Raw genomic sequence first — 27,427 nt, forward strand, 5'->3', positions numbered from 1 at the left:
AAGGGACCTTAGGTAGGTCCAAGCCTAACAATAATAGCCATCACTTACTGAGCTTCTCCTATGTGCCAAGCACTGTGCTAGACACTTTACAATGTCATTTAATTTAATGCCCCCCTCTCAAGAGGCAGGATGATTTCAATTTCATAAAGTCAGGAAATGGACTCACAAAAATGAAATACTTTCCTTAAGGTAAGACTAGTAAATGGCTCAGATGGGATTCAATCCTGGGTTAAGTGTGTATTTTCCATGATCCTGACCCCAATAAGGATATGGGCTATACCAGGTGATTTCCCCCCACCATTTCTTGGAAGGAAAAGAAGTATAAAAAGATAGAAAATGCTACCTTCCAAATAACCTTCAAGTAAAAGTACAATGTGCTTTTACAAGACTGCTTTCAAATTAAACAGGATAGCTTTCAAATTATTTTCCTTTTGAGGATTTAAGTCCTTTATGTGTAACAGAGAATGAATATAGTTATATAATCCCTATTACCATAAAGATAATTTATAAGGCAAAGTCTGATAAAACACAATTTCAACCTGACATTTCCACATACAGAAAGTAACGATTCACATAAAAAAATGCCCCCCAAACTTTCTAAAATATTTATCAATATTCCATATCAAGGTGATAATGGAGTGATAGAAATTGTAATTGAGCTTCTAATTAAGTGGCTAGGGCACACAAAGGAAGGCACTATCTCCAACTTAAAAAGTTGTATATATAATGTACTAAAAAAATCACTTTTGGAAGAGACATTTCTGACAAGTAATGATTACTTATCTTGAACTGTAAACACTCACATCACATACCTGAATGAGCTGATATATATCTCAAGCCAGGAGGATGCAGTGTTACCAAATATCAGGGTCAGAGAAATATTATTGGTGCAGATGCCCTGTTACAAACCTCCAAATTCCTATTCATTGTTGCACCTTTTTACCTGTTATTGAACACTCAATACCAGCAAGTATTTTAAAGCAATTTCCAAACCTTACATTAAAAGATACAACTACCGTAAATGTGGATAAAATGTGAATGCTTGCTAAGAATAACTCTGAGTTTCAAAATATAACATCATAAAATTCTCTAAGCAAGATTTTAGAAAAAATAACACTTATCACTCTCGTCTCTGGAGAACAATTATTTGTTTGTTAAGGGACAATGACACATTTAAAGAAATTCCTCTAGATTTTAAGTTTAAATAGATAAATACCAGATTTTAAAAAGTTAAACTTATTTGAGTTTTCTAAGAAGGCTTATGAAGTCAAATCACTTAAAATTTTACTAGAGTCCCAATGCACGAAATTCGTGCAAGGGGTCCGACCCCCGCTGCAGCGGCAGCCGCCTTGGCCCTCATAGCCCCGGCTTCATCCAGAAGGTCGTCCGGAAGGACGTCTGGCCTAATTAGCATATTACGCTTCTGTTACTATAGATTCTAAGTAAAAATACACATCTAATTATCACATTATAAAAATTAAAGATAGTCACATTAAAAGACAAATAAATACATAATAATTATAGTTATATATTTATACATTTCCAAATAACGCAAAGGTTTTATGACTCAAAATAGCAAGGCAAAACCTTTATCAGGTAGTATTCCGATAACTCTAAGAAAAAAGAGCATATATGATCTTCTTTTAAGTGCAGCACTGAAAATTGATTTGGATAATAAGACTCCAGGATGAACGCTATGAAGTGTAGGAATGCTTACTAGATCTAAGACTACACAGAGTGAATAATTATGAGAATAAGTACTGTACCTGAAAGTTCTTTTCCCAAACACCACAAGCACTGGACCTAAAGGACACAATGAGAAGGCGGTCTCCACCTGAATCCATAATTTGAATTGCACAAGGATCTTCAAATGGAAGCTGACACACATTTTTAGGAGTCCCATTCTGGAATGAAATCAACTGATTCCTCCGAGTAAGGGCAATCAAAGACATTCTTAGCTTGTTGTTGACAAACTCAGTTGCACAGACATGCACACAAGTTATCACACTGCTATAAGCAGGAGGGATAATATATGTATCACTTATTACTTCTTCACTTTCAAGAAAGTATACACAAAATCTGGTGTTCCAAATTGCATAATCGGATTTTGAAGGCTTTGAGGTGCTTTCCTCCTCAGATAAAGAACATTTCTTTTGTCCTAATAAAACCATACCTAGATTTTCAATCTCCCCTGCCCACTCAATAGAGGAAAAGTTAATGGACACAGTAATAACTTTGCCAGTTTGGGGAGAGATATAGAAGAATGTTTTAATATGTTCCCATATAATTAAAGGCCCATTAAAGACCCTTATGCCATCCTTCAACTCATGGGCTAGTCTAAAACTCAAACGTTTTTCAAATTTATTGGTACTGTGAAGAAATAGTAGAAAATATTTGAAAACATTATTCTTTTCATTGCATTGTATCATAATATAAGGGAGGTTCATTCCAGTTCTGAAATCTGACACACAGTTGCAACACATGATTTTTAAATAAGAGTTTTCTTCCTTTATGCTAAAGGATCCAGTGGACTTCTGAACAAATGCACTTGTTTCGCTGTCAAATACCATTCTTCTGACATGTAATATGGGTGTTTCTGCAGGCCCTTTATCTGCAAAATTTCCTTTAGACAATTTAAAAACAAGGACTTCACCATTATAACACAAGACTCTTTCTTGTTCATTAGATGACATTGCTTGTTTGCTCCTCATTCCACAATATCAAGTCTTTGTGTTGGTCCAATTTTGGAATGCAAACTGATTCCATTCGATGCTTTTAAACCTAAAAATGAAATGAGAAAAACTGCCATCAAGTAGGCAGAGTTGAAGAGAATACACGTTTTTGTTAGAGAACTATTACCTTTGTTAGACTACTATAAATTTTATTAAGTTAACATTTTAAAGCATTTTATGCTATCTTAACGTCACACATCAAAAAACATATCCCGCCCTAACCGGTTTGGCTCAGTGGATAGAGCGTCGGCTTGCGGACTCAAGGGTCCCAGGTTCGATTCCGGTCAGGGGCATGTACCTTGGTTACAGGCACATCCCCAGTAGGAGGTGTGCAGGAGGCATCTGATGGATGTTTCTAACTCTCTATACCTCTCCCTTCCTCTCTGTAAAAAATCAGTAAAATATATTTAAAAAAAAAATATATATATATATATATATATATATATATATATATATATATATATTGCCGAAACCGGTTTGGCTCAGTGGATAGAGCGTCGGCCTGCGGACTGAAAGGTCCCGGGTTCGATTCCGGTCAAGGGCACGTACCTTGCTTGTGGGCACATCCCCAGTGGGGGGTGTGCAGGAGGCAGCTGATCCATGTTTCTCTCTTATCAATGTTTCTAACTCTCTATCTCTCTCCCTTCCTCTCTGTAAAAAATCAGTAAAATATATTTAAAAAAAAACATATCCCAATTATTATTTCGGTATAGCCCTTAAAAAACACAGTTTGCAAAGAATGCAAGCAACCACATCACAAACAATAATGGGATGTGTTAACAGCAGCAACTATTAAAAGCTGTAGGGCTCTATTAAAGTGACTGCACACATTCTTTCCGGCGCAGGGAATTTCTTAAGGGTTCCCCTTCTGTCTCTCTTTCAAACCTACGGATCCAATCTGGTTTCCCCATTTCCTTCACAATGACCAGTCGGTCCGTCAGTGGTTCAAATTAGACTGCCCCCAGAGCCCGGGCACTTGCGTCCCTGCTGTCCTGAGACAGGAGCTCGTACAGACTCTATGACGAAAATGAAAGCCCAGAAAGAAAAACAGGAGATGCTGTAACATGGCTTTAAAAAATATCCACAGGAGTAACAGAAATCTTAAGTCTTACTTTGCAAAAACAATGCAGTTTTAAGACCTAAGTCACTATTCTTATTCAATGTAGAAAAAAATAGTGGATTAACAATATTACAATGAACACAAGACTTAAATAATTCATGCTTATTCTATGCCAGGTACAATACACACATTATTGTACTTAATGCTAATGTTATCATCAGAACTAGTTAATATTAATAATAGGAAGAGAGCAAAGGGGAGGCCACATGTTATAAACATGGTCATCTGGGCAGCTTCACAAGGGAACTATAACTTCATGCTTCCCAGGGAACCAGGGGCCCATTCCTTGCAGACCACTGGGGAAAGGGATCAAATGGGAGGGGGGTGGGGCGCATGCACAGTGAAGCTGGGGTGATGTAGGAAAGATACTTGCCTGGAAACAATGGATTGGTTAGGTTGTGGACCCCATCAGAGAAGCCTGTGATATTCTGGAAGGTTAAAATCTCCAGAGTTCCTTCTCTTGTCCTCTTGTCTACCTAGTTCTTCTCTTGCTCTCTTTTGCTCCGTAACCTGCACTAGCCCAGGTGCTCCTCTGTTCTGTCTCCATAGCCATGTGTTCTTAAGCAGATGCATGTCCCACGGCCATGCGGACCCCCACACAATGGACTGCAGCCGGGAACACAAGCTAAACTAGCCGGATGCAGGACTGGACTGGACTTGAATATGAAACAGAAATTCTGAGCAGTGGCCTTCATTCTGGCCCTGCTGAAGACGAGGCTGGACTTCTTCCGCAGTGAGACAGGCAGACATGGGACCTTGGAGGGGAGCACTCTGAATTTTACATCATCAACAAAGCTTTCCATGAAACCCCATCCTCCCAGGGGGCCTCAGGAAATTCTTTTCCTCCAGGCACCCCGAGAACTCCACTTCCACCGATAACACAACTATCCTTTTAAAGCAAGTATTCTTATTATCCCATATTTTAAACAAGAAAACCTTAATGAAGGTCAAAAAATTGCCAAGGTTGCAATACTGATCAGCAATGGCACTAGATTTGGAAGAGGGGACCTCTAATTCCAGAATCTACACTTGTAACCACCACACTGTCCCGGCATACCTTCCCTTACTCTAAACACCAGTTATATATATTAAAAAAAAGGCAACTTAACAGAATTAGTAAAATAGAATAAAGAACCAAGGAACACCACCCCCTTACACACACACACTGAACATTCGTATAAGAAAAATATGTTGATCTCTGTTTTTTCAGTCGCTCTATTTGCTGAGTCATTCCTGTAACATTTACGGAATGCTTAGCACATGGTTAGAGACCTGGGCTTGCCTTTTACTAGATGCATGACTTAAGGCAAGTTACTTAACCCCTTTGTGCCTCACATCCACATCTAGATAATGGAGTATAGTAAAAGTATCTACCTCACAGAGTATTGGAATTAACTAATATAACCCACTTGAAATAAAAACTGGCATAGAGAAAGTACTCAATAAAGGTAAGCTACTATCATTATCATCATCGCCATCATCATCATCATGGCTGGCTCTAGTTTATATAGTACCTAACCTTAGAAATATCAGAATAGCTTCATACTTTCATGGCTTGTGAATACTGACTGAAAGGTCCCTCTCCACTATAAATAATTCATACTCTTTCTTTTCTCCTACCTATGGATCATTTCCACCAGGGAATTCAACTATTTCAGAAATAAATAAGCCCTGGCCGGTTTGGCTCAGTGGATAGAGCATCAGCCTGCAGACCGAAGAAGGGTCCCGGGTTCGATTCTGGTCAAGGGCATGGTACCTTAGTTGCAGACTCCTCCCCAGCCAGGCCCTGGTTGGGGCGCGTGCTGGAGGCAGCCAACCGATGTGTTCCTCTCACATCAATATTTCTCTCTGTCTTTCCATCTCTCTTCCACTCTCTAAAAATCAATAGAAAAATATCCTCCGTTGAGAATTTAAAAAAAAGAAATAAAAACTAGGTAATTTATAAGTAAATAATATTGTTTTCCCCTGTTGAATGAGAAGCAAATTCCAAAGGCTTAGGTTTTATTATAAACTAGAGGCCCAGTGCACAAAATTAGTGCATGGGGGGGGAATCCCCCTCAGCCCAGCCTGCACCCTCTCCAATCTGGGACCCCCGGGGATTGGGCCTAAACCAGCAGTCAGACATCCCTCTCACAATCCTGGACTGCTGGCTCCTAAGTGTTCACCTGCCTGCTGGCCTAATCGCCCCTCACTGCCCCCCTGCCGGCCTGTTTGCCCCTCACTGCCCCCCCCCACAAACCTGGTTGCCCCTAACTGCCCCCCTCTGCCAGCCTGGTCGCCCCTCACTGCCCCCCGCCCCCCGCTGGCCTGGTCACCCCTAACTGCTCCCCCACTGGCCTGGTTGCCCCCAACTGCCCCCGCTGCCCTCCTGGTTGCCCCCAACTGCCCCCCTGCCAGCCTGGTCACCCCTAACTGGCCCCCTCTGCCGGCCTGGTCGCCCCTCACTGCCACCCGCCCGCTGGCCTGGTTGTCCCTAACTGCCCCCCCCCCCCGCTGGCCTGGTTGCCCCCAACTACCCCCTCACCAGCCTGGTTACTCCCAACTGCCCCCCCCCTCGCCGGCCTGATTGCCCCTCACTGCTCCACTGCCGGCCTAGTTGCCCCACACAGCCTGCTGTTCGGTCATTTGGTCATCCCTCACTAACCCCCCTGCTGGCCTGGTTGCCCCACGTTCAGTCGTCCGTCCAGTTGTTTCAGTCGTGACAGCCCCTGGCTTTTTATATATTAGGATATCTGCCAAGAATCGAATAAGAAAGTATCACTGAACCATAATCTACAAGTTTAATGTAGCCTGCATTTTAGAGAAATGCCTGATTTGGAGGAGGTTTTACATAAAAGCAGATTAGATTAGTCAGCCTCTAATTGAAAACCCTATTGTTTAATTTCCAAATACATCACTTGTGGTTTTAAAACATGTTCACAAATTCTTTGAAACTCCTGTCATCAAAAAGTGACACTTAATTCTCTCCTTGAGTGAGGGCTGGTCATTATGACTCACTTCTAGCCAACAGAATGTGGCAGAAGTGATAGTGTGTGACTTTCCAGATTGGGTCATAGAACACTTTGGCTTCCTTGATGACATCTTCCTTGGATCACTTGCACTGGGGAAAGCCACCTGCCATAGCATTAACACACTCAAGAAACCCCATGGAGATATGCACAAGCAAGGAACTATGGATTCCTGCTAAAAGACAGCAAAGGGCTGAGGACTTTTGACAATAGTCATGTGAGTGAGCCTTCTTGGGGTCAGATCCTCCAGCTCCATTCAAACCATTAGTTAGTTCAGCCCCTTCAAGAGATCTTGTGCCAGAATCATCCAGCTAAGGTGCTCCCAAATTCCTGATTCTCCGAGATTTTGAGATCATAAATGTCTGTGGCTTTAAGCTGCTATATCTGTCTGTTATGCAGCAACACACAAATACATTCCACTATGGCTTTAGTTTTTTTAAAATTAAATTGTTATTATTTTTCAGAACTTCATGAAATCTATGTTGTGAAATAACTGAAGATAATGTATCATAATACAAACTAGCAGATGTCACTGGCTTATTGGTGTGTTGTTAGGCAATTACTGTCAAAGATATAGGGCAAACAAAGTAGTTTCAGCTTCTCTAGTAAAGATAAGTTAGGTAAATCAAAGGTGTGACTTTTACATATGAAACTACCTTTTACTTTAAAGGAAATAAACATTTAGTTACATTATACCAAAATGTATGAATAGTAATTCCTATATTTCAAATTTTCCACAGACATGTCAGGACTCTTAGAAGATATCCAAAAAAGGAAAAGTATAAGATGAGGTATTCAGAGATAAAGATATAAGAGCATTGTCTTTTACTACCTACTAAAAAAGTTTTTTAAAAATAAAATTCTTAAAAATAAAATACCACTTATTCCACAGATTTAAAGGTTTATTTTATGAACATGTGCTAAGAGCTTTTACTCTTAAAACAAATGTTTAATTAGCAAAAAAATAAAAGATATAAACATATATGTGAATTTAATAAGCCTTGAAATTACTGAAAGTTTGAGCAAAAAAAATTAATAGTCATTAATACATTAATATATTAGTAGCTAAAATAACCAAAAATAACTTCTGTATAGAAAATATTTTGTTATTTTCATATTAAATGCCACAGGTAATATTTAACCAACACAGTGCTCTGATTCACTAATATCCAAGTGTGACAGGAGGAAGGAGAATCTGACAGTTAAAAGGTTAGTAGACTCTTCCCCTTCACTAAACTTTAGAGTATGTATTATCACACCCTGACAAAGTTATGATTTAGGAAAATCAGGCCCCTTATATTCTATTCTTTTTTTATATATATTTTTATTGGTTTCAGAGAGGAAGGGAGAGGGAGAGAGAAAGACAGAAACATCAACGATGAGAGAGAATCATTAATCGGCTGCCTCCTGCACGCTTCCTACTGGGGATCGAGCCCGCAACCCCGGCATGTGCCCTTGACCTGAATCGATCCTAGGACCCTTCAGTCCGTAGGCCGACACTCTATCCACTGAGTCAAACCAGCCAGGGCTATATTCTATTCTTTTAATGCAATAAATCACCAAGTTGTTTAACTTAGAAACCTCTATCTTCACACTACCTATTCCAAATGCCATTAGGAGAGTTCAGGGTTTCATCTTCTCACTTAGGCTGAGGTTAAAGCTCCTAACTGGTCTTCCTTAGTCTAGTCTCTCCCCCTCCAACAGATCAATTTATTTATGCTGTCTGTTATTGGTCTGAAACATAAACTTTATCTGATAACTGCCTCCTAATTTAAAAACCTTGTATTCACACCCATGCCCTTTTCAATAGATCCATGGTCCTTGAATTACTACCTAGAAATATAGATGCTAAACATATTGAACATATAAATGATATAGAGATAAATGTTACAAACCACTGTTATAAAATTCGGCATGATATTCAAAGCCTTGCCATAATCCTAACCCAACATTCTTTCAGCATGAGCTATAAGCAATTTGCTTATAATTAAATTTACTCTCAAGGGCTTAAACGCAAACAGATTTAAAAACACAAATGACTGTTATATAAAAGGTCATTACTTTTTATTTTTAAATACTATTGCAAAAACATGCATGTTTTCAATGTTATTTAAATGGGCCACCTTAGAGTTAAAAATTAGAAGCTACTAATATGTCATGAATTTTTGAAGACAACTTTTCCCTCAGACTTTCTGTAATCTCAAGGCCTGTTAAATGCACAAATATGTGTATATCTTCTATTTTATACTAATGAAATATTTGTTTTAAGAGTAAAAGTTCTTAGCATATGTTCATAAAATAAACCTTTAAACCTATGTAATAAATGGCAATTTTATTTTTATTTTTTAGATAGAAATAATCTGGAAACATGTGTAACTCAAGTTCAATTTGGAGGTTCCTAAACCAATATAAATAAGCCCTGATTAATCAAACCCTGTTTATCATATTTCAGCCTGCACATCATCTGTACCCTTAAAACAATGGCTGCAGAAAAAAAGAGGTAACTCAAACTAGTCAAATTTTACCTCCTACTTCAACTATGGGGGAGGGAAGATATTTGGGAACAGATTATTTACAGTGCAAATAGTAGCAATTAGTATGAGCTTTTCCTGTCCCATATTACTTTACACCAAAGTTGAAAGTACAGCAAATTGTCGACTTAATGGACTTCGGATTTAACAAACAAAATTTCTGGTCTCTATGTCATGTGTGAAAATTAATACCCTGTTAATTTTAAAATGCTTTTTGTTCTTTTTAAATTTTTTTTAGAGAGGAAGGAAGGGGGAGAGAGAGAAGGAGAAAGAGAAACATAGATGTAAGAGAGATACATCGATTGGGCTGCCTACGTATGTTCCCTGACCAAGAATTAACCCACAACCTTTGCGTATGGGATGTTGCTTCAACCAAACGAGCTACGACAGCCAGGGCTTAAAATGCTTTTCACCAAGATTTGCTCATAATTAAATTAACAGGTTATTTTTTTGGTTATTAATTCACTTATTTTAACAAATTTTAGCAAATAAGCCATATGTTGGAAAAAACACTAGTAATTTCACAGACATAAGTAAATATTACCTATCTACAACTATAGTTTACATATTTAAATCCAAGAGTCATCCCTAGTAAACAATGTTTGGGGAATGATTAGCACATGATCACACTGCATCTAGAGTGGTAATTGTTTCTGTTGTCACATGGCGTGACTTTCTGCAGGAGTTTAAACACATGCCAGCTGATGTTCTGAATTAGTCCATTATATTGAGATTTTACTGTATATATCTATATACATAAAAGCCTAAAGTGACTGGCCAACCAACTGACCAGCCAATAGCTATGATGCGCACTGACCACCAGGGGGCAGATGCTCAACGCAGGAGCTGCCAAGATGCGGTCACCTGGCAGCAGAGGTTCTCGGGTGATGCACCCGGAACCAGAGAGGGGGGAGCCCAATTCTGGGGTGCATCACCCGAGAACCGCCCTCTCGCAATCTGGGACCCTTCAGGGGATGTCGGAGCGCCGGTTTCAGCCCAATCCCTGCAGGCCAAGCCGAGGGACCCCACCGGTGCACAAATCCGTGCACTGGGCCTCTAGTTTTATACATAAAATGTGTGGTATACTAGAAAAACAATACATAACAGCATAAGTATAATAGGTTGGCAATAAATTATCCTCATCTTTTTTTTTCCACCAGTGTCCCAAACAAATATACAATGTTGCCTTTAAAAGCTACTAAATTCATTTGGACACTGTGTATTTCAGAACTCTTTTAGTTACTACCAGTCTGGTAGTATGATCTGTAGGCAAAATCTAAAAATGTCTCTAAGAAGCCATACCAATTGCGACCAATATAACGTATCTTTGGGGAAAAAAAGGTAGCATTAAGAAAGCTAAATAAAAATTTAAACTAATCATATTAAACATAATCTTATGAGCATAATACTGATTGATGTCCTTTTTTCAACATATAGACATTATTACCTAAGTAAATTAACTTGGCTACAGAACCAGTGTTAAAACTTTTTTCTACCTATATGACTAGAATTCATTTGTTGAGGCCTCCCCAGAATTAATCTCCCCTTTCTTTTTCCCAACAATATTTAGTTGATCTTAAATACAAGTGAATATGGGGAATGGTGATCCAATAACAGAGTTAGGAAAGATTAAGTTAAAGAAGGTTTTCTATGTTATACTAAGGACTTCTAACTTTCTCTAGGCAAAGATAAAACTGAAAGATTTAAAAAATAGAAATCACAGTATTATATTTCTGAATTATAAAGATTTGGGTGACAGTGTTGAAGACGGGTGAGGTCAGACTGAAGGCAGAGCCATTAATTAGGAGATAATTATGAGTACTTAATTAAAGGGAAAGGCGACTTTGGAAGGCAATATGGCAATAAATGGAAATGCATATATCCAGTAATTTCATTTCTAAATATGACCCAAGAGAAGTAATCCTACATAATTCACAAAGATATTGCTTTAGAATGTTCACTGTGTTGTTATGTGTAATATAAAAAAAATAGTAAAACCTTCAATGACCACCAATAGTGAAATGTATAAATACAGATGGGATATCATAACATAGTTAAAAGAAATAAGTTAGATCTATGTATATCACCATGGCTAGATTTCAAAAATAAAATTAGAAAAAATGTTGCAAAATATATATATGGCAGTACATTATTTATCTAAATCAAAACACATAAAACAGCATTATATATTTTCTGTTTACCTTACAACGGCTATATTCTGAATGTTTTTTTCTGTACCAGGTACTGTTGGACTTCAGAGTCACTCATGTATTCCTCACAACATCCTTATGCCACAGGCACTATTATTCCATTCTACAGATGGGAAAACTGAGGCAGGAAGTTTCAGGATCTTCTCAAAGGCCTACAAAAACGAAGTGAAAGAGTCAGGATTCAAATCCAGGCAGCCTGGCCCCCCCCCCCCCCAAATTAATAAAAAACACAACACACAAAGTTGTAAAGATTCATGCCACATTCTGAATGATTTTATTCTAGAGAAGGGGATAGATTTCAGGGTAGGGGAATGGAGCTAGAAGAAGACCTTAGCTATACAGGCATACGTCACAGATATTGCGGGTTCAGTTCCAGATCATGGTAATAAAGGCAGTATCGCAATACAGCAAGTCATAATCTTTTTGCTGGTGGAGGGTCTTGCTTTCAATTTGTAAAAACGCAACACCTGTGAAGCACAATATAGCAAAGTGCAATAAAACAAGGTGTGCCTGCCCTAGCTGATTTGGCTCAGTGGATAGAGCATTGGCCTGGAGACTGAAGGGCCCCGGGTTCGATTCTGGTCAACAGCACATGCCCAGGTTGTGGGCTCGATCTCCAGTAGGGGGCATGCAGGAGGCAGCCAATCAATGATTCTCTCTCATCGTTTATGTTTCTCTCTCTCTCTCTCTCCCCCTTCCTCTCTGAAATCAATAAAAATATATTTTAAAAAAAAACAGAAAAAATGAGGTGTGCTTGTATCTAAAATATTATTAAAAAACACCCAAATAATTTTTAAGCAATGTATTCATTTTTTTCTCTAAAAAAATGTAAACAAAATGTCTGGGTGAAAGATGCTAAAGTGTCAATCACGGTTGACTATGGATGGTGGAGACATGGGGACTGTTCTTACAAGGTGTGCAGTTTTCAGTACCTTTAAATAAAAAAAAAGTTAATTTCATTGAATGCGAATTTTTCCTTTCAAATTTTTAACCAACAACCATAAAATTTGTCCTGGTAACTTCTGAGTCAATCTTTCTCAACTTTGGCACTTACTGATAATTTGCACTGGATAACTTGTGGGGGTTGACCTGTGCATTGCAAATTTAGCAGTACCCTTAGCGTCCACCCACCAGATGCCAGTAGCAGGTCCCCTCCCAGTTGTGACAACAAAAAACGCCTCCAGTCAGGCAGGGGTGGTTGAGCATCCACCTATGAAGCAGATCATGGTTAGATTCTGTCAGGGCACATGCCTGGGTTGCTGGCTGGATCCCCAGTGTGGGGCGTGCAGAAGGCAGCTGATCAATGATTTTCTCTCTCCCTCTCCTTTCCTCTCTGAAATCAATAAAAATATTTTTTTAAAAAAACGCCTCCAAGACATTTCCAATTGTCTCTGGGAGGCAAAATTGTCCCCCCTTGCTTTGAGAACAATCATCTTCATAAACTATACAATTTACATCTCTATGTTTCAGAGATTTCAATGATATATTCATTAAGTGCCAAGTGAGAAAGATGTTGCAGGGGCGGAGAAACTTCCAAGTGAAATATCCCCAAATGTAGCAAGCACTTAAAATCTAGTTATCATTCCATGGGATGATGCACATCCAAGGGATGATGGACACAGGCCCGGGGGCGCCCGCTTTCTCCCTGCTCTCCCGCTAAGACGACAAGGAAGCACCCCCGGCCCTGCCGCCCCCTCCAGGAAGGTCGGGTAAGGAAACCCTCGCAGGCCCTACCTCAGCGCCCGGGACCCTGCAGCCTATAGCCCCCAAGTTCCCGAAGTTCCCCCCACGCACCCACTTCCGGAGGCTCCAAACCTCCCGCCCGCGCGTTGCATCTTGGGAGGGCTGGCCTGGAGGCGGCCTTCAGCTCTGAGGAGGTGGAGCCCGCAGAGCCGGCTGGGAGCTGGCTGCCGAGGGAGGCGGAGGAGGCGGAGGAGGCGGAGGAGGCGGGGCCTCCGGGGAACATGGTGAAAGCGGAATAGTAGGCGGAGCTTGCTCGGGCGCAGTTCTTGGGGGGGAAGAGGGGCAGCGCCTTCTGTCCAAGGCTGGCGGGGGTGGGTCCGCAGTGCAGGGACGCAGGGGGCGGGGCGCGACAGAGAGGCGAATGGCAGGCAAGGTTTAGGCCATGGTCCCGCCCCCAGACTTGGGCGGCCGCATTGGATTGGGCAGCGCAGCTACACCTCCGCCCGCCTTCCGGTGTCACGCGACCGCCTCCACCTCCCGCCCTTCCCTCTCTACCTCCAGGCCGGCCCGCGGGTGAGGAGATACCGGGACGGCAGCGGTGGAAGTGAGGACGGAGGCTGCCATCACGTCTGCGCCCGCGACCATGGCCGAGGTGAGAAGCTGAGCGCGCCGCAGCGCTGCCCGCCCCCCGCTGGGACCCGGAATCCTCTGAGCTCGGGGTGCAGGCGGAGGGGGGGGCGGGGGGACGCTCCCAGGTGCAGGTAGGCTGAGCCAAGGGGAAGCGGGATGGGGCGCTTGCTTAGCGTCTCTTGTCTCCCTTCCAGTGTCACGCCCAGAATAAAGCCAAGCTCATCTCTGAGACCCGAAGGAGGTTCGAAGCCGAGTATGTGACAGGTGGGTACCGCGTTCTCGGCAGGTGTGCAATGAGCATCCCCAGCTTTGCTGCTGGAGTGTTTGCGGGTGTCTCTGTGGGAAGTGTTGGGGACCATTTCGACCCTCACGGGGACGGTGCCCTGCAAGTTTCCAAGGTTTTCCTCTCCGTGACATGGCATGGGCAGCTGATGCGTCCATTGCTTGCTAAAGGGTTAATGGAAGTTGGAAATCAGTGTATCCAGCATCACAAGTTTATGGAACTTGCAGGACACTTGCCACGGCCACGGCACTGGTGACACTGGCCAGTCCCTGGTTCCTCTGCTGATTACTTCACCAGCAGCAAACGTGAAAATGACCCTGGAAACTGCCATAATCCCATTCACGTGTACTTAGGTGGGGATCCAAATTCCTTGGATAGTTTGTGTAATTCCAGGTCATGCAACTAACCCAGCATGCTACCAACTGCGTAGGCTCTCCAGTGCTGGAACAAGTTCTCATCTTTTCATCTCACACTGTAACCTAGGAAAGTACCTGAGAGTCCAGAATTGACTTATTGCTTGAACATTCTGTGCCCATATGTTGCAGATACTTGAGTTGTCCAGTTAAAGCCGATGATTCAATCCTTGTAATTTTAAAAACATGCAGGAAAATTTGTTATAAACATGGTATAATATTCTAATACTAATCCTGCCACTTGATAGTTTACTTGTCTTTTCTGAGCCCACTTAATAGGTAATTGTCCTTTCTGTTTCCATTGCTGTGAAATGGAAATAATTGGGTTAGGAGTATTAAATAAAAAGCATATATCATATATTAGCATAACCAATGGACACAGGCACTGGGGCGGTGGGGGCTTGCCCGGGGTGGGAATGGCTGGCGGGGGGGGGGGGGGGGTCGACTGGGGAAAAAGAAGACATATGTAAAACTTTAGACAATAAAAAAATAATTTAAAAAAAGCATATATCAAACTGTCTAGCATGGGGTTAGCATATAGTAGTGTGTCAATGAATATTTTGCCTTGATATTCATTTTGGTTACTGTGAAAGCAGCTATGCTTCCACATCTTGACTTTAGTGCTAAGAAGAGGTTCCCTGCAACTTTAGACTGCCCTAGATTATGTCAGTTGATGACCTAGAACAAAAAAGGAATCTGTTCCCCCCCCCCCCAAAAAAAAACACACCTGGTCAGTAAATATTTTAATCCCTTCCCATCTTAAACTTTGCACCAGAGAGTTGCAAAAGCACCTGATTCACCTTGAGTCCAGAGATCTCATTTCTAATCACATAGCTGGTTCCAGTAAAGAAATAATTCTAAAATTTCTTTCTATAGAAATGAGACTTTTATGGCTACGTAGTTCATACTATTTTAAGAAGTAACATAAAACTTGACCTAGTGTCTCCCCAGTCGTCAGTCATTTACTTGCCCCCAATGTGCTCATCGGAATGTAGCAATAGACAAGATCTCAAAGGTCATCTTGCTCCAACCTTCTATTTGTAAAATGAGGAAAGTAAAGTTAGAGAGATTAAGTGATTTGCTCCAAATCTCTAGTGTTAGTGGCTAGGCCAGGGCAGGTGCTCAGATCTTTGAATTTCACTATAGTAATCTTTTGGCCACACCGTCCTGTCGAATTACATCATGTCACTCCCCAGCTTGAAACCCTTCAGTACCTTCCTACTTTGTTTAGAGTAAAAATCCCAATTCTTTATGGTGGCCTCAGTACAAAGGCCATGCATGCCCTAGTTCTTACCCACCCCTCCATCCTCCTCTATTCCCACTCCTCTTGCTTAGTACAGATTTCTCCACTGCCCGCAGTAGGAGATGTATTATACATTGCAATCCAGTACATGTGCACACACAAAACTGAAGCAAAAATTGGTTAAAGAATACTTATTCTGAAAACCTATAACTCCCTGATGCAGTGACCCACAAAATGGTTATCACAACTTACAAACATAGCCCACGGTTTGAAAAACATGACCAGCCACACTGCTTCTTTTATGCTCTTCAAACAAACTGAGTCTGTTTCTATCTGGAAACCTTTCCACTTCTCTCTGCCTGGAAGGCTCTTGCCCAGATAGTGTGCGTGGCTAGGTCTTTTTTTTTCTTTTCCATCTTGGTTGAAATGTATCTGAGAGGCCTGTGGTGATTATTAAATAGCCTCCCTGACTTGTTTATTTCGTCTCCTTTGCAGGTCTTACCATAACCTATAATTATCTCGTTCATTTGTTTACTTGCTTATTGTTCAGTCCCTCCAGTAGAATGTATATAGGTCTGGGGCAACCTGTGGGCATTGAGGGCAAGGCCATACTAACCTTTGTATACCTAGCACAGTTCTCAATACATATTCATTGAATGAATGGATATGGAGCAATGCTTAAATATATACATAGGGAGGTTAGTCCAAGTCAGTATTAAGAGCTGTCCTAACCAGCTTCCCTCCCCCACCAAAATCTGGCAAAGAGCAGCCCTAACAATGTCTGATGAAGACAGCGTTATTTCTAAGTAAAGCCCCGTGTGCTATTAAATGTAGGGAGGGTTTGTCCTTAAATATACACACTTAGGTATGTGTGAACTCATGGGTGGGTTATCTGCACAGACTTTGTAAATATTAATTTAATTAATTTAAAGATTTTCATGGAAAAGAAAATAACCTTTGAAGACTTTCTCCCCTTAAAGTTTCAGGTGTTTAGAACATCCACTTTCCTTTTTTCCTGTTTTATTTCACCCTTTCTATTGTCATTTCAGAAGAGGCTTAAGGCAGATTTAAGCAACACAATGTTTTTTCTAAAGGAAAATATTATCTGCAAGTATATCATTTTAAGCACTGGCTGTACTCCAGAAACTCTTTGGAGGTAGATTTTTGGGAATTCAAAGCGCATCTTTGTTTCCATAGAAATGAAGTTACCAATTATGGATAGATTTGTAGCTGGCAAAAGAATGAAACACAAGTCCATTATTTTTTTATTCATTAATAACCCATTTTTTATTGTTTCTATGAGAAATTCCATGCTGAGTTTCAAATGAGTAACATTTCCTGTTCTCTCTTCCTTCTTGTGGCCAAAGCAAAAGACTAATCCATTGTGACAATAATTTATTCAGTTCCCCAAATGCTCAGTATGTGTTTAATGCTGCGAAAAAGTGTGTCAGTATTAGAGAAAGAGCTGAAGAAGGATAGAGCCCCTTCTCGAACGCCTAGAATCTAGTAGGAGCATTAAAATAGAACTAACAGTTAAAGTTGAGACAAATTGTAGAAAGAGTGCTATAGTCATTTCTGTAGGAGTCAAACAAGGAAAAATCGCATCTGGTTGGAGTGGCTAAGCTCGCAAAGTTAGGAAAAATTTCACAGAAAAAAAGTGTTTCTCATGGGCTTTGAAAGATGGTGCACTTGGCCAGGTGGAGAATGCGATCCAGGCAGATAGTGTGAGCTAAGTTGCTGAAGTGAGAAGGTATGAGGAGGGCATGTTCAGGAAGCCAGAGGGAGTCCATTTTAAGGAGCCTGGGGAGGGTAAGCTAAGAACAATAATGTAGAGAACCTTGGACACCTAAGTGATGCCTTTGTGCTTGGTGAGTTTGGAGAGCTATTGACGGTTTTGTGGGCTTCGTTATTTTAGGTTTGTTTTCTGCCTTTACAAGTATAAGAACTCATTAAAACGAATTTGGATACCAAAAACAACTGAGGAATCCCCCATAAGCTCATCATGCAGAGATAGCTCTAACAGGAGAAGCATTCTTTCCTGTCTATTTTTCTATACATAAAAAAAAAAACATAGTTAAAAAGCCATTCTGTGTGTAATTTGTGTTGCATTTCTTACTGACATGATTTTCTTTCCCCAGATATATAAAGTTAGCAACATTTTATATTATTATCAATATTCATTTCTATAAAGTAAAGATAATCTTCTTATTCTTTAACTTAGTATTCCCTTTTTGGACATTTCTTCTTAATACAATTTTTTTTGTACAGTAGTTCAGGTTATTTCCTTAAGACTCGTGTCTAAAAGTAGAATTCTGATTATAATAGTGTATTTTTAAGATACTTCATTTCATGTGTGCTGAACTTGACTCAGTGGAAGTTGCACCAAGATTCATTCCCAACAGCCCGTAAAAAAGTTAGTTTCACCATAGCCTTCCCCATATTTAGTGGCATCATTTCTTAACTTATGGTTCTGTTTTAGTTTGCATTTGATTACTAGTGAGATTAAACTTCTTTTCATATGTCTACATCCATTTATAATTTAATTTTTATTGCTATGGCTTTATAATTGGTTTGGAGTTTTCTTGTTTATGTCAATTTTACTTTTTTTCTTTTTTTTAATGTATTCAAAATTACCCATTCTTTTGTGGTTGCTTCCATTGCTATTAAGTTAAATAATTTTCTCTCATCCAATAAATTTTTCTAGTCTTTTAATTTTTGTTTTGTCTTGGTTTATTATTTTTTTAATTTCAAAATGTCTCACATAGGCAAAATGTATAAAGCATGAATAAAATAAACACCCATGTACTCACCACTCAGCAATAAAACTTGCTATGTATCCCATCCCTGATCATCCTGCATTTGTCCTTTATCCCTTCCTGTGCACCCTCCAGACAGCTGTTTGTCCTGCATTTGGTCTTCCTCATTCTCTTGCTTTTCATTAGCTTTCCCACCTATAACGTATTCTTCACCAGTACTTTATTAAGTTTACCTCTTTTTGAACTTCAAATAAAAGCTGAATATATTTTTTCATGCTTGCTTCTGTTGCTCAATAGTCATTCATCTTGGCTAATAGAACCATACTGTCATTTATTCCTTTTTATATCTGCGTAGTAGTTCATGGGATGAATATACCAGTTGATGGATTTGGGGTTATTTCTAGGTTTTGCTATTATATACAATGCTGCTGTGAACATTCTCATGCTTATGTGGTGCTTGGACTTGCTCTAAGGCAGTAGTTCTGAAAGTTGGTCCAGCAATTGTAGTTCCCTGAGATCACTTTAAGGTGTTTGAGAGGTCAATACTATTTTCCTAACACTAAAACATCATTTTCCTTTTTCATTGTCATTCTCTCACAAGCAGACGGTGGTGTTTTGTAGAGGCTACACGGCATGTGATGATGTCATTGCTCTGACACCTGATAGAATGAGTGCTTGTGTGTTCTCATGTGTAAAAGTTTTCTCAACTTCAATACCTAATATAGTAACTACCAATAAATATAACCCATATAAACAAAAAGACTCATTGGGGTCCTCAGTTAATTTTAAGAGTGTAAAAGGGGGCCTGAGACCAAAAATCTTGAGAACTGCTGCTCTAGAATTTGTACCCAACAATGAAATGGGTGGGTCATAGAATAGGCACATGTTCAACTTTACTAGGTTATGCCAAACTATTCCCCAGATTGTGCCCGTTTTATTTTAAGCAGCAGTATTTTAGTGTCCTCGTTTCTCCATAACCTAAAATTTGCCATTGTTATTTTTCCCCCATCTGATGGGGATGTTGGAATATGTCATTGTGGTTTTAATTTGCATTTTTTGAGTACTAGTCAGATTGAGCATTTCTTCAAATCTCTATGGGCCATTTGGTTTCCACTTCTGTGAAAATCACTTCTTGCTCTTGGTGCTTTGTTCCTCCATGTAAATTATAGAATTAGCTTATCATGTTTCGGGATTTTATTGGGATTTAGAGTGGAATTGTGTTAAATCAGGAGATCAATTGTGGGAGACTTGACATTATCATGGCTCAAACTTCCAATCCAATAACATGGTATATCTTCCTATCTGCTAAAGTCTTTCTTGTTGAAAGATTTATCATTTTCTCGACAAAGGTGAACCCATTTTGTTAAATTTATTCCCAGGTTTACATGTTTTTGTAATTGTTTTTGAAAATATTTTTTATTTATTTTTACTATATATATATATATATATATTTCTTTATTGATTTCAGAGAGGAAGGGAGAACGAGAGAGAAATAGAAACATCAATGATGAGAGAGAATCACTGATTGGCTGCCTCCTGCATGCCCCCCATTGGGGATAGATCCCGCAACCTGGACATGTGCCCTTGGCTGGAATTGAACCTGGGACTCTTCAGTCCGCAGGCTGACGCTCTATCCACTGAGCCAAGCCAGCTAGGGCATATTTTTATTTTTGTTGTTTAAATGGTATCCTCTAAGAATTTATTTTCTAAATGATTGTTGCTGGTTTGTAGAAAGTGCATTTGGGTTTTTTACATTAATATTGAACTCAGAAACCTTACTAACTCGTCTTAGTCTTGGTAGTTTATCTCTAGATTAGTTTAGGATTTCTGCATATACTAGTACAATAATATCATCTTGAAATAAAGATAGTTTCCTTCCTAACTTTCTAATTCTTCAAATGTGGTTACTTTACACAGGCTGGAGCCTTTAGTATTGAGTAAAAACAATGATAAAAGCCTACTTGTCTTATTCCTGATCTGAGAAAGATAGCTCCACACATGTCACCATGAAGCATAGTCTCTGTAGAGATCCTTTATCAAAATAAACATGTTTCCTTCTAGTCCTGGTTTGCTAGTTTGGGTTTTTGTTTGTCGTTTTGTTTTGTTACCATCAGGACTGATGGTTGAATTTTACTGAATGCATTTTGGTCCTCTACTGAACACATTAATCGCATCTGGTATTTTTCTTTTAATAGTATGGTAGATTATATTAGTCAGATTTTTAAACCATATCAGTGGATTCAGTTAACTAATATTTTATTGAGGAGTGTTGAATCTGTTTTCACAAATTGGCCTATAATTTTCCTTTCTTGTACCTTTTTGTGCATTTTTGACATCATATTATGCAGTGGGGGCATGAAAAGGGGAATGGAGAAAACATTCTCTCTCCAGCAGGAAGCAGGAAAGAGGGAAACAAGCAACTTAGTAACTAGAAAATACAGTGAAACAGCAGAAATAATCCAACTTTTATTGATAGTTACCACAAATATGAACAAATATATACTTGTTATCAGAGCAGATTTTTTAAATCTTAGTTGCATGCTGCCTATAATAGACTACTTTAAAAGAAATTAATGTAGAAAAATTGAAATAAAGAGATAGAAAATATATATGTATATATATGAAACAAATATTAACCAGAGTAATCCTATGTAATCTGTACTTTCATTAGACAAAATGTTATTTAGGGTGAAAATACATATAAGAAGGGATACAACTAGAGATAAAAGGAACCAAAAAAGATATAACAATTAGGAACAACATACAAAGTATCTAACGATACAGCCTTAAAATACATAAAGCAAAAGATCCCAGAATTATAAGGGACACTCAAGAAATCCACAAAAATATTGAATGATTTTAACAAACGTCTTTCAGAAATACTCAGAACATGCAAGCAAGAAATCCCTAAGATTTTAGATTTTAACACCCCAGAACAAAGTTGATGGTAAGTATATATGTATGTGTGAGTGTACAGACTCTCCTATCCAGCAAATAGAGAATATATTCTTTTGAATATATATTTTTGATTTGGAGCTTTCAAACACTCACCACATATTAAGTCATAAAGAAAGTCTCAGAAATTCCAGAGCAGCTTGATCATACAGACCATGTTCGCACACCATTAAGAAACCGTTAGAAGTCACAATAAACAGGTACTTAAAAACAAATCAAATGCTAGGATACTGAAATAATACACCTCTCAATAACCCATAGGTTAACATCTTCCTAACAAAGTTTGTAATTCTTCTGCTAAATAACCTGTGGGCTATTGAGGATATCACAATGGTAATTACAAAATCCTTAAAACTGAGCAACCATAAATTATCTTATGTGCATTCATAAAAAACAAGGCCCAAATAAAAGTCAGCTAAAGATTCAATTCAAAGAGCTACAAAGTGACCAAAAGGTAATACAGAGAAAGCAGAAGAAAGGAAATAAGAGTAGATAGTCATGGCATAGGAAAAAAGGATAATAGATATAATAAACTGATTTTTTAAAGGACTAGTAAAATAAAATGACTGATTACAAAGAAAGGGAGAAGGCAAAGAATACACTAGGAACAAAAGCAGGTATAAATATACACACATACATATATGTATGTGTATATATATATAAAACATATATATGCATAATGTGCAAATAGACCGGACAGCGGAACGACCAGTCTCTATGATGCGCACTGACCACCAGGGGCAAATGCTCAATGCAGGAGCTGCTCCCAACCCACAGGCTCCGATCACCTGATGGGGAATGGGGAACCGGGAGTGCATGGCGGCGGATGAAGGCAGCGCCAAGCCAAGGCAGGTGCAAGCGAGTGGGGCCCTGATCGCCCTACTGGTCGCCCCACACACAGGGTGACTGGCAGTGAGGGGTGGGGCCAGCAAGCGGGCAGGAACGGCCAACCTCTCCATCCCCCCCCTCCCCCCACCCGGCTGGCAGGCTCTGATTGCCCGATGGGGAACGGGGATCCGGGAGTGGGTGGCAGCAGACGTGGGTGGCAGGGGCGAGGCCAGCTGCTGGCAGCCAGGGAAGATCAGCCCTGATCGCAGGCCAGGCCTAGGGACCCTACCCATGCACGAATTTCATGTGCTGGGCCTCTAATATATATATATATCCTATATAATGAAAGCCTAATATGCTTTGTCCGGTTGCCTGTTCAACCAATCAATGCGTAATATGCTAAGGACATGCTAAGGCTGCTCAACCGCTCACTATGATGTGCACTGACCAGCAGGGGGCAGATGCCTTGACCTGTAGGTTAGCTTGTTGCTGGGGTCCAGCCAATCGGGACTGAGTGAGATGGGCCGCACATGCCCTGGAGCCCTCCCACGGTCACTCCCCGGCTGGCCAACTTTCCGTGTCCCTCCCCATCCTCGATCATGCACCGGTAGGGTCCCTCAGCCTGGCCTGTTCCCTCTCGCAATCCAGGACCCCTCGAGATGTTGGAGAGCCGGTTTCCGCCTGATCCTGCCGGCCAGGCCAAGCAACCCCACTAGTGCATGAATTCGTGCACTGGGCCTCTAGTATATAACAGAGATTTTTAAAATAATAAGAGAATAATACAATGCCCAGCTTTATCACATTAAGTTATTAAACTTAGATTAAATGTAAAACTTTTTGGAGAAAGAAAGACCACCAAAATTATCTCTGAGAAGTCAAAAACCTAAATAGATCAGTGACTATTAAAGAAATTCAGTTTGTAGTCATAGATCTCTGATTCTCACCGCCTGCCACCATGAAGTCATCCACATATGCATAAGGAGCAGGCAGTTTTGTTAGCCCCAGGAATGCAGAGATGATTCATAGTCAGGAAATGCAGCAGAGGAATTTATCACATTACCATCATGCTTCTCAATGAAATGTTTGAATAGATACAGTTCAGCAATCAAAGAAGATCAACATTGAAAAGTGTCTTTCATCGCTTGTGCCTCTTCACTCCCTATTCTCCCCTCTTTGGATAACAATATTTGTTTCTTTTTCATTTTTCTATATTTGTTTAAGCCAATACAAACATAGTACATTCATTAACAAAATTAATGAGGAAAATGTTTATTTCAATACAGAGAAACCAAACTGGCTTTAATTCAACTTAATGAAAAGCAAACAAACAAAACATTTAGCAAACTTGGAAAACTTTAAGTGTATCTTCTAAAAACCTACAGTAATTGTTTAATTGTGAAACTTCAACATAACTTCCATAAAGTCAGGGAAAAGACTTGATCTCCACTATCTATAATAATAAAAGCATAATATGCTAATTAGACCGGACAACTGAACGACCTTCTGGACATCATTCCGGACGTCCTTCCGGAGGAAGCTGCCACAGCAGGGGCCAAGGCAGAGGTGGTTAGGGGCAATGAGGCAGGCAGGCAAGCAGTTAGGGGCAATGAGGCAGGCAGGCAGAGTAGTTAGGGGTGATGAGGCAGGCAGTTGAGTGGTTAGAGGCGATGAGGCAGGCAGGCAGAGTGGTTAGGCAGGTAGGCAGGCAAGCGGTTACGAACCAGAGGTCCTAGATTGCAAGGTTTATGTCGGACTGCTGGTTTAGGCCCAATCCCGCAGGCCTAAACCGGCAGTTGGACATCCCCTGAGGGGTCCCAGATGACGAGAGGGTGCAGGCTGGGCTGAGGGACCCCCCTCCATGCATGAATTTTGTGCACTGGGCCTCTAGTTATTTTATAATTCTACAGTGTATAAAATGACCTAGTTATCAATATGGCAAGAAAAATAGATGTGAGGTTTGCCAATCTATCATTATTGTCTCATGATAGCAACACAAAAATCTCTAAATTATAATAATCTAATGGAAGAAATATATGACATTTTCTTTTATGGAAAAATTATAAACTATTAAAGAACATTGAAAGACCCATACAGATCAGTAGACAGATGTGTCATCTAAGATATTATATCTCTTACATATCCACATATGAATCCATCTGGCTCCTCAGCCCGAATCAAAGCTAGTGGTCATTGTAGTCTTCATTATCAACATTTTCAGTCTTTTTAAGTCAATTTTATTTTAGAAACCCCCTAATGAAGCAGTAAATTTATTAATACTTGGCCCTTGAGTATGTGTTTTCTAATGTTCTCTGTGATAAAATTGGGAAGTATGCATCAAACACTTCTACATGCTTGAGTTGGCAGCTAAATTAGTCACTTTTTTATAGACCACCACTTTTATTTGAAAGAACAACTGGCAAGTAAATTGGTTATTCTGACTTGGATATTGGGCAGAAATTTTCTTGAAAACGAATGAAATGAGCCTGTAATTTCAAGGAAAACACTTCATTGGTCCAGTGCAGAGGGCTGTCCAGAAACCAAAATGGATGGTGCTTCTTCAGGGGACAGGTACTCCCAGGGGCTCTCTTGTTACTAAACAGCATAAAGTGTTTTATATCCAACTCACGTTTATAAATTATAATTCAAGAAAAGTTTCGTTTTGAATAGTGATAGATTTTCAAATAACAGAGCTAAAAATATTTTCTAAGGTTTACCTACTGAAGAACTATTCATTGTGTAGATCAATCAGAAAAACAGAGCCCAGATATTGAAAGCCATTTCCAAGGTAACACTCTAAAAATGCATGATTTATGGCCAAATCTTGTATTTTATAGTGCTTTAAACTTCCAAGTACTTTCATATATACATTTTCATCTGATCTTCAAGCAACCCTGTGAGTACATAAACTAGCTTAAAGATAAGAAAACTGAGACTCAAAGAAGATAATTCTCTGAATGCACTTTTTATTTTCCTGCCCTTTAAGCTATTATCTCTGTGGGGCTGACATAAGTCCCAGAAAATGGAGGATATAGAATCTATGAAACCTGGCAACTAATAGATGCAAAAATAAAATGGAGATGAAGGAGCCAGAGAATCTTCTGAAACTTCTCGTTTGGGCTCCTGGGAGGGTACCATTAACCGAGAAAATAAAAATAGAAAAGGAATAGATTCTGTCAAACAAATGTTTCCTGAAGGCCTTTTCATCAGCACTACTATAATCTGCTTTGGGGATTTTTAGAATCAATAGACAATGCTGTTACGGTCTCTATATGAAAAGATATAGCATGCATGCCAGTAACTCACTCAAGGGGAAAAGTGGTAAGTGCCTTAAAGCCTTAGTTCACAGGTGGGAAGGAATGACTTCTGGGCTCTGGGAAAATTTCATGGAAGAGGAACCATTTGAAAGGAGTCTTGCAGAATGGTAGAATTTGTTCATAGGTGGTTGTGTGGAGACCAGGAAATTTCAGGTACAGAAAAATAAAAGGATATGGAAGGAGGAATATCAGATATACAGGTTGGTAGGACCATAGCATGTCTGTAAGCAGATAATGAGAAATTATTGAAAACAATTATTCCCAGGAAATGTTAACTGCTGCCTAATGGTCAGTTTTCCATTTTGTATTTAGTTAATTTTTTTTAAAAGACACTTGCCAAACATGTCTTAAGTACAACTTAGTTTTTTTTATATATAAAATTTTATATTTCATTGACTAGGGTAAGGATTTCAAGTTCAGGTAACATAATTGATCTTCCCAGACATTGTTTTATAGTTTTAGAGAGTGTTGTGCAAAATATTTTACTATGGTCTTATTTTTTTAAATCTTTGGTGGTTTGTTTAAAGTAAACCTGCAGTCTTTAGATAACTTTATTGTCTTCACACTTAGAAATTCATTAATCCTTTAAGAAGCGTTTTCATCTGAACTACATCCCTGTTCTATCTTCAAATAGCTTAGCTTTCTCTTCCGGCTCTTTCTGTTCCTTTGGCATTAGTGTTTGTTATTATTCATTGCAGAATCTATCTGACTTGGATATTTATTTCTGTTTGTCCCCTAGATAAGTCAGATAAATATGATCCACGTGATGTTGAAAGGCTACAACAAGATGATAACTGGGTTGAAAGTTACTTATGTTGGAGACATGACGTTGTAGATGAAACATTGAAGATGATCGATGAGAGTTTTCAGTGGAGGAAAGAAATGGCTGTCAACGGTAAGCTGTTCAATTTAACCTTGGCAGTATACTATCCCCTGTACAAATGTTACTGGTTTACTTTTACCAGTAAGTAATAGTATATTTGCAAATATCCTTGGCAGTCATCATCAACATCAGAATACAATGTTTTACACAGTCCCACTAACACTTTGAAAGGAGTGTCATAAGACTTAAGTGTAGGGTGGATCATTCGAAAGGCAATCAGGTCACCAAGGAGCAGAATCACACTGATTCTTCACTCACAGCAGTCTCATAATCTGCGCTTGTTTTGTTTGGTACCATTAAACTAGGGGTCCTCAAACTTTTTAAACAGGGGGCCAGTTCACTGTCCCTCAGACCTTTGGAGGGCCGGACTATAGTTTAAAAAAAAAACTATGAACAAATTCCTATGCACACTGCACATATCTTATTTTGAAGTAAAAAAACAAAACGGCAAAAACACTCGCATGTGGCCCCTGGGCCGTAGTTTGCGGACGCCTGCTTTAAACAATAGCAAGACAGCATCTTCACTCTCAAGCCCGGACGTACGGAGATACTATTTGCCTATTTCTCTCTGTTGTTGACGTATGTCTTTATCCCCAGAGTTCCTTGTGCTGATAGTGGTTCCATATAGAATTAATGAATGGGGGTCCCCCAAAAGTAAGCTTATCCTCAAGGATGCCTTTGGCAGCCTTCTTTTAACTGCTTCATTTGAAGGCTCACTTCAGGATTAAAATTTTCTCCACAAACAGGAGTTTTAAAACTTAGAGGGGGGGTTTATAATAGTCTTCAAGTATATAAAGGACTCTTCTCAGGCAAGGTTACCCATTATCTCTCTTCTAAA

General features: G+C 39.7%; 2 protein-coding genes across 4 annotated transcripts in view; one reads left to right on the forward strand and one right to left on the reverse strand.

Moving 5' to 3' along the window:
• FANCB (FA complementation group B) overlaps positions 1–12,074 on the reverse strand; it is a 133,540-nt gene extending 121,466 nt beyond the window's left edge. For both annotated transcript variants that reach the window (XR_013813185.1, XM_079764457.1), the window contains exons 1-2: positions 11,593–12,074; positions 1,767–2,781 (exon numbers count right to left, since the gene is read on the reverse strand). Coding sequence is in view for 1 of the 2 variants with exons in the window: in XM_079764457.1 (XP_079620583.1) it covers positions 1,767–2,711 (945 nt within the window). In the remaining variant the exon portion in view is untranslated. The remainder of the gene's footprint in view (positions 1–1,766; positions 2,782–11,592) is intronic.
• A 1,731-nt stretch (positions 12,075–13,805) lies between these two features.
• The window catches only part of MOSPD2 (motile sperm domain containing 2), a 40,297-nt gene continuing 26,675 nt past the window's right edge, over positions 13,806–27,427 (forward strand). For both annotated transcript variants that reach the window (XM_079765230.1, XM_079765231.1), the window contains exons 1-3: positions 13,806–13,936; positions 14,109–14,178; positions 26,446–26,601. In XM_079765230.1, coding sequence (XP_079621356.1) covers positions 13,928–13,936; positions 14,109–14,178; positions 26,446–26,601 — 235 coding nt within the window. In that variant the 5' untranslated portion in view covers positions 13,806–13,927. The remainder of the gene's footprint in view (positions 13,937–14,108; positions 14,179–26,445; positions 26,602–27,427) is intronic.

The sequence above is a fragment of the Cnephaeus nilssonii genome (genome assembly GCF_951640355.1).
Source record: "Cnephaeus nilssonii genome assembly, chromosome: X".
In the NCBI taxonomy this organism is placed as follows: Eukaryota; Metazoa; Chordata; class Mammalia; order Chiroptera; family Vespertilionidae; genus Cnephaeus; species Cnephaeus nilssonii.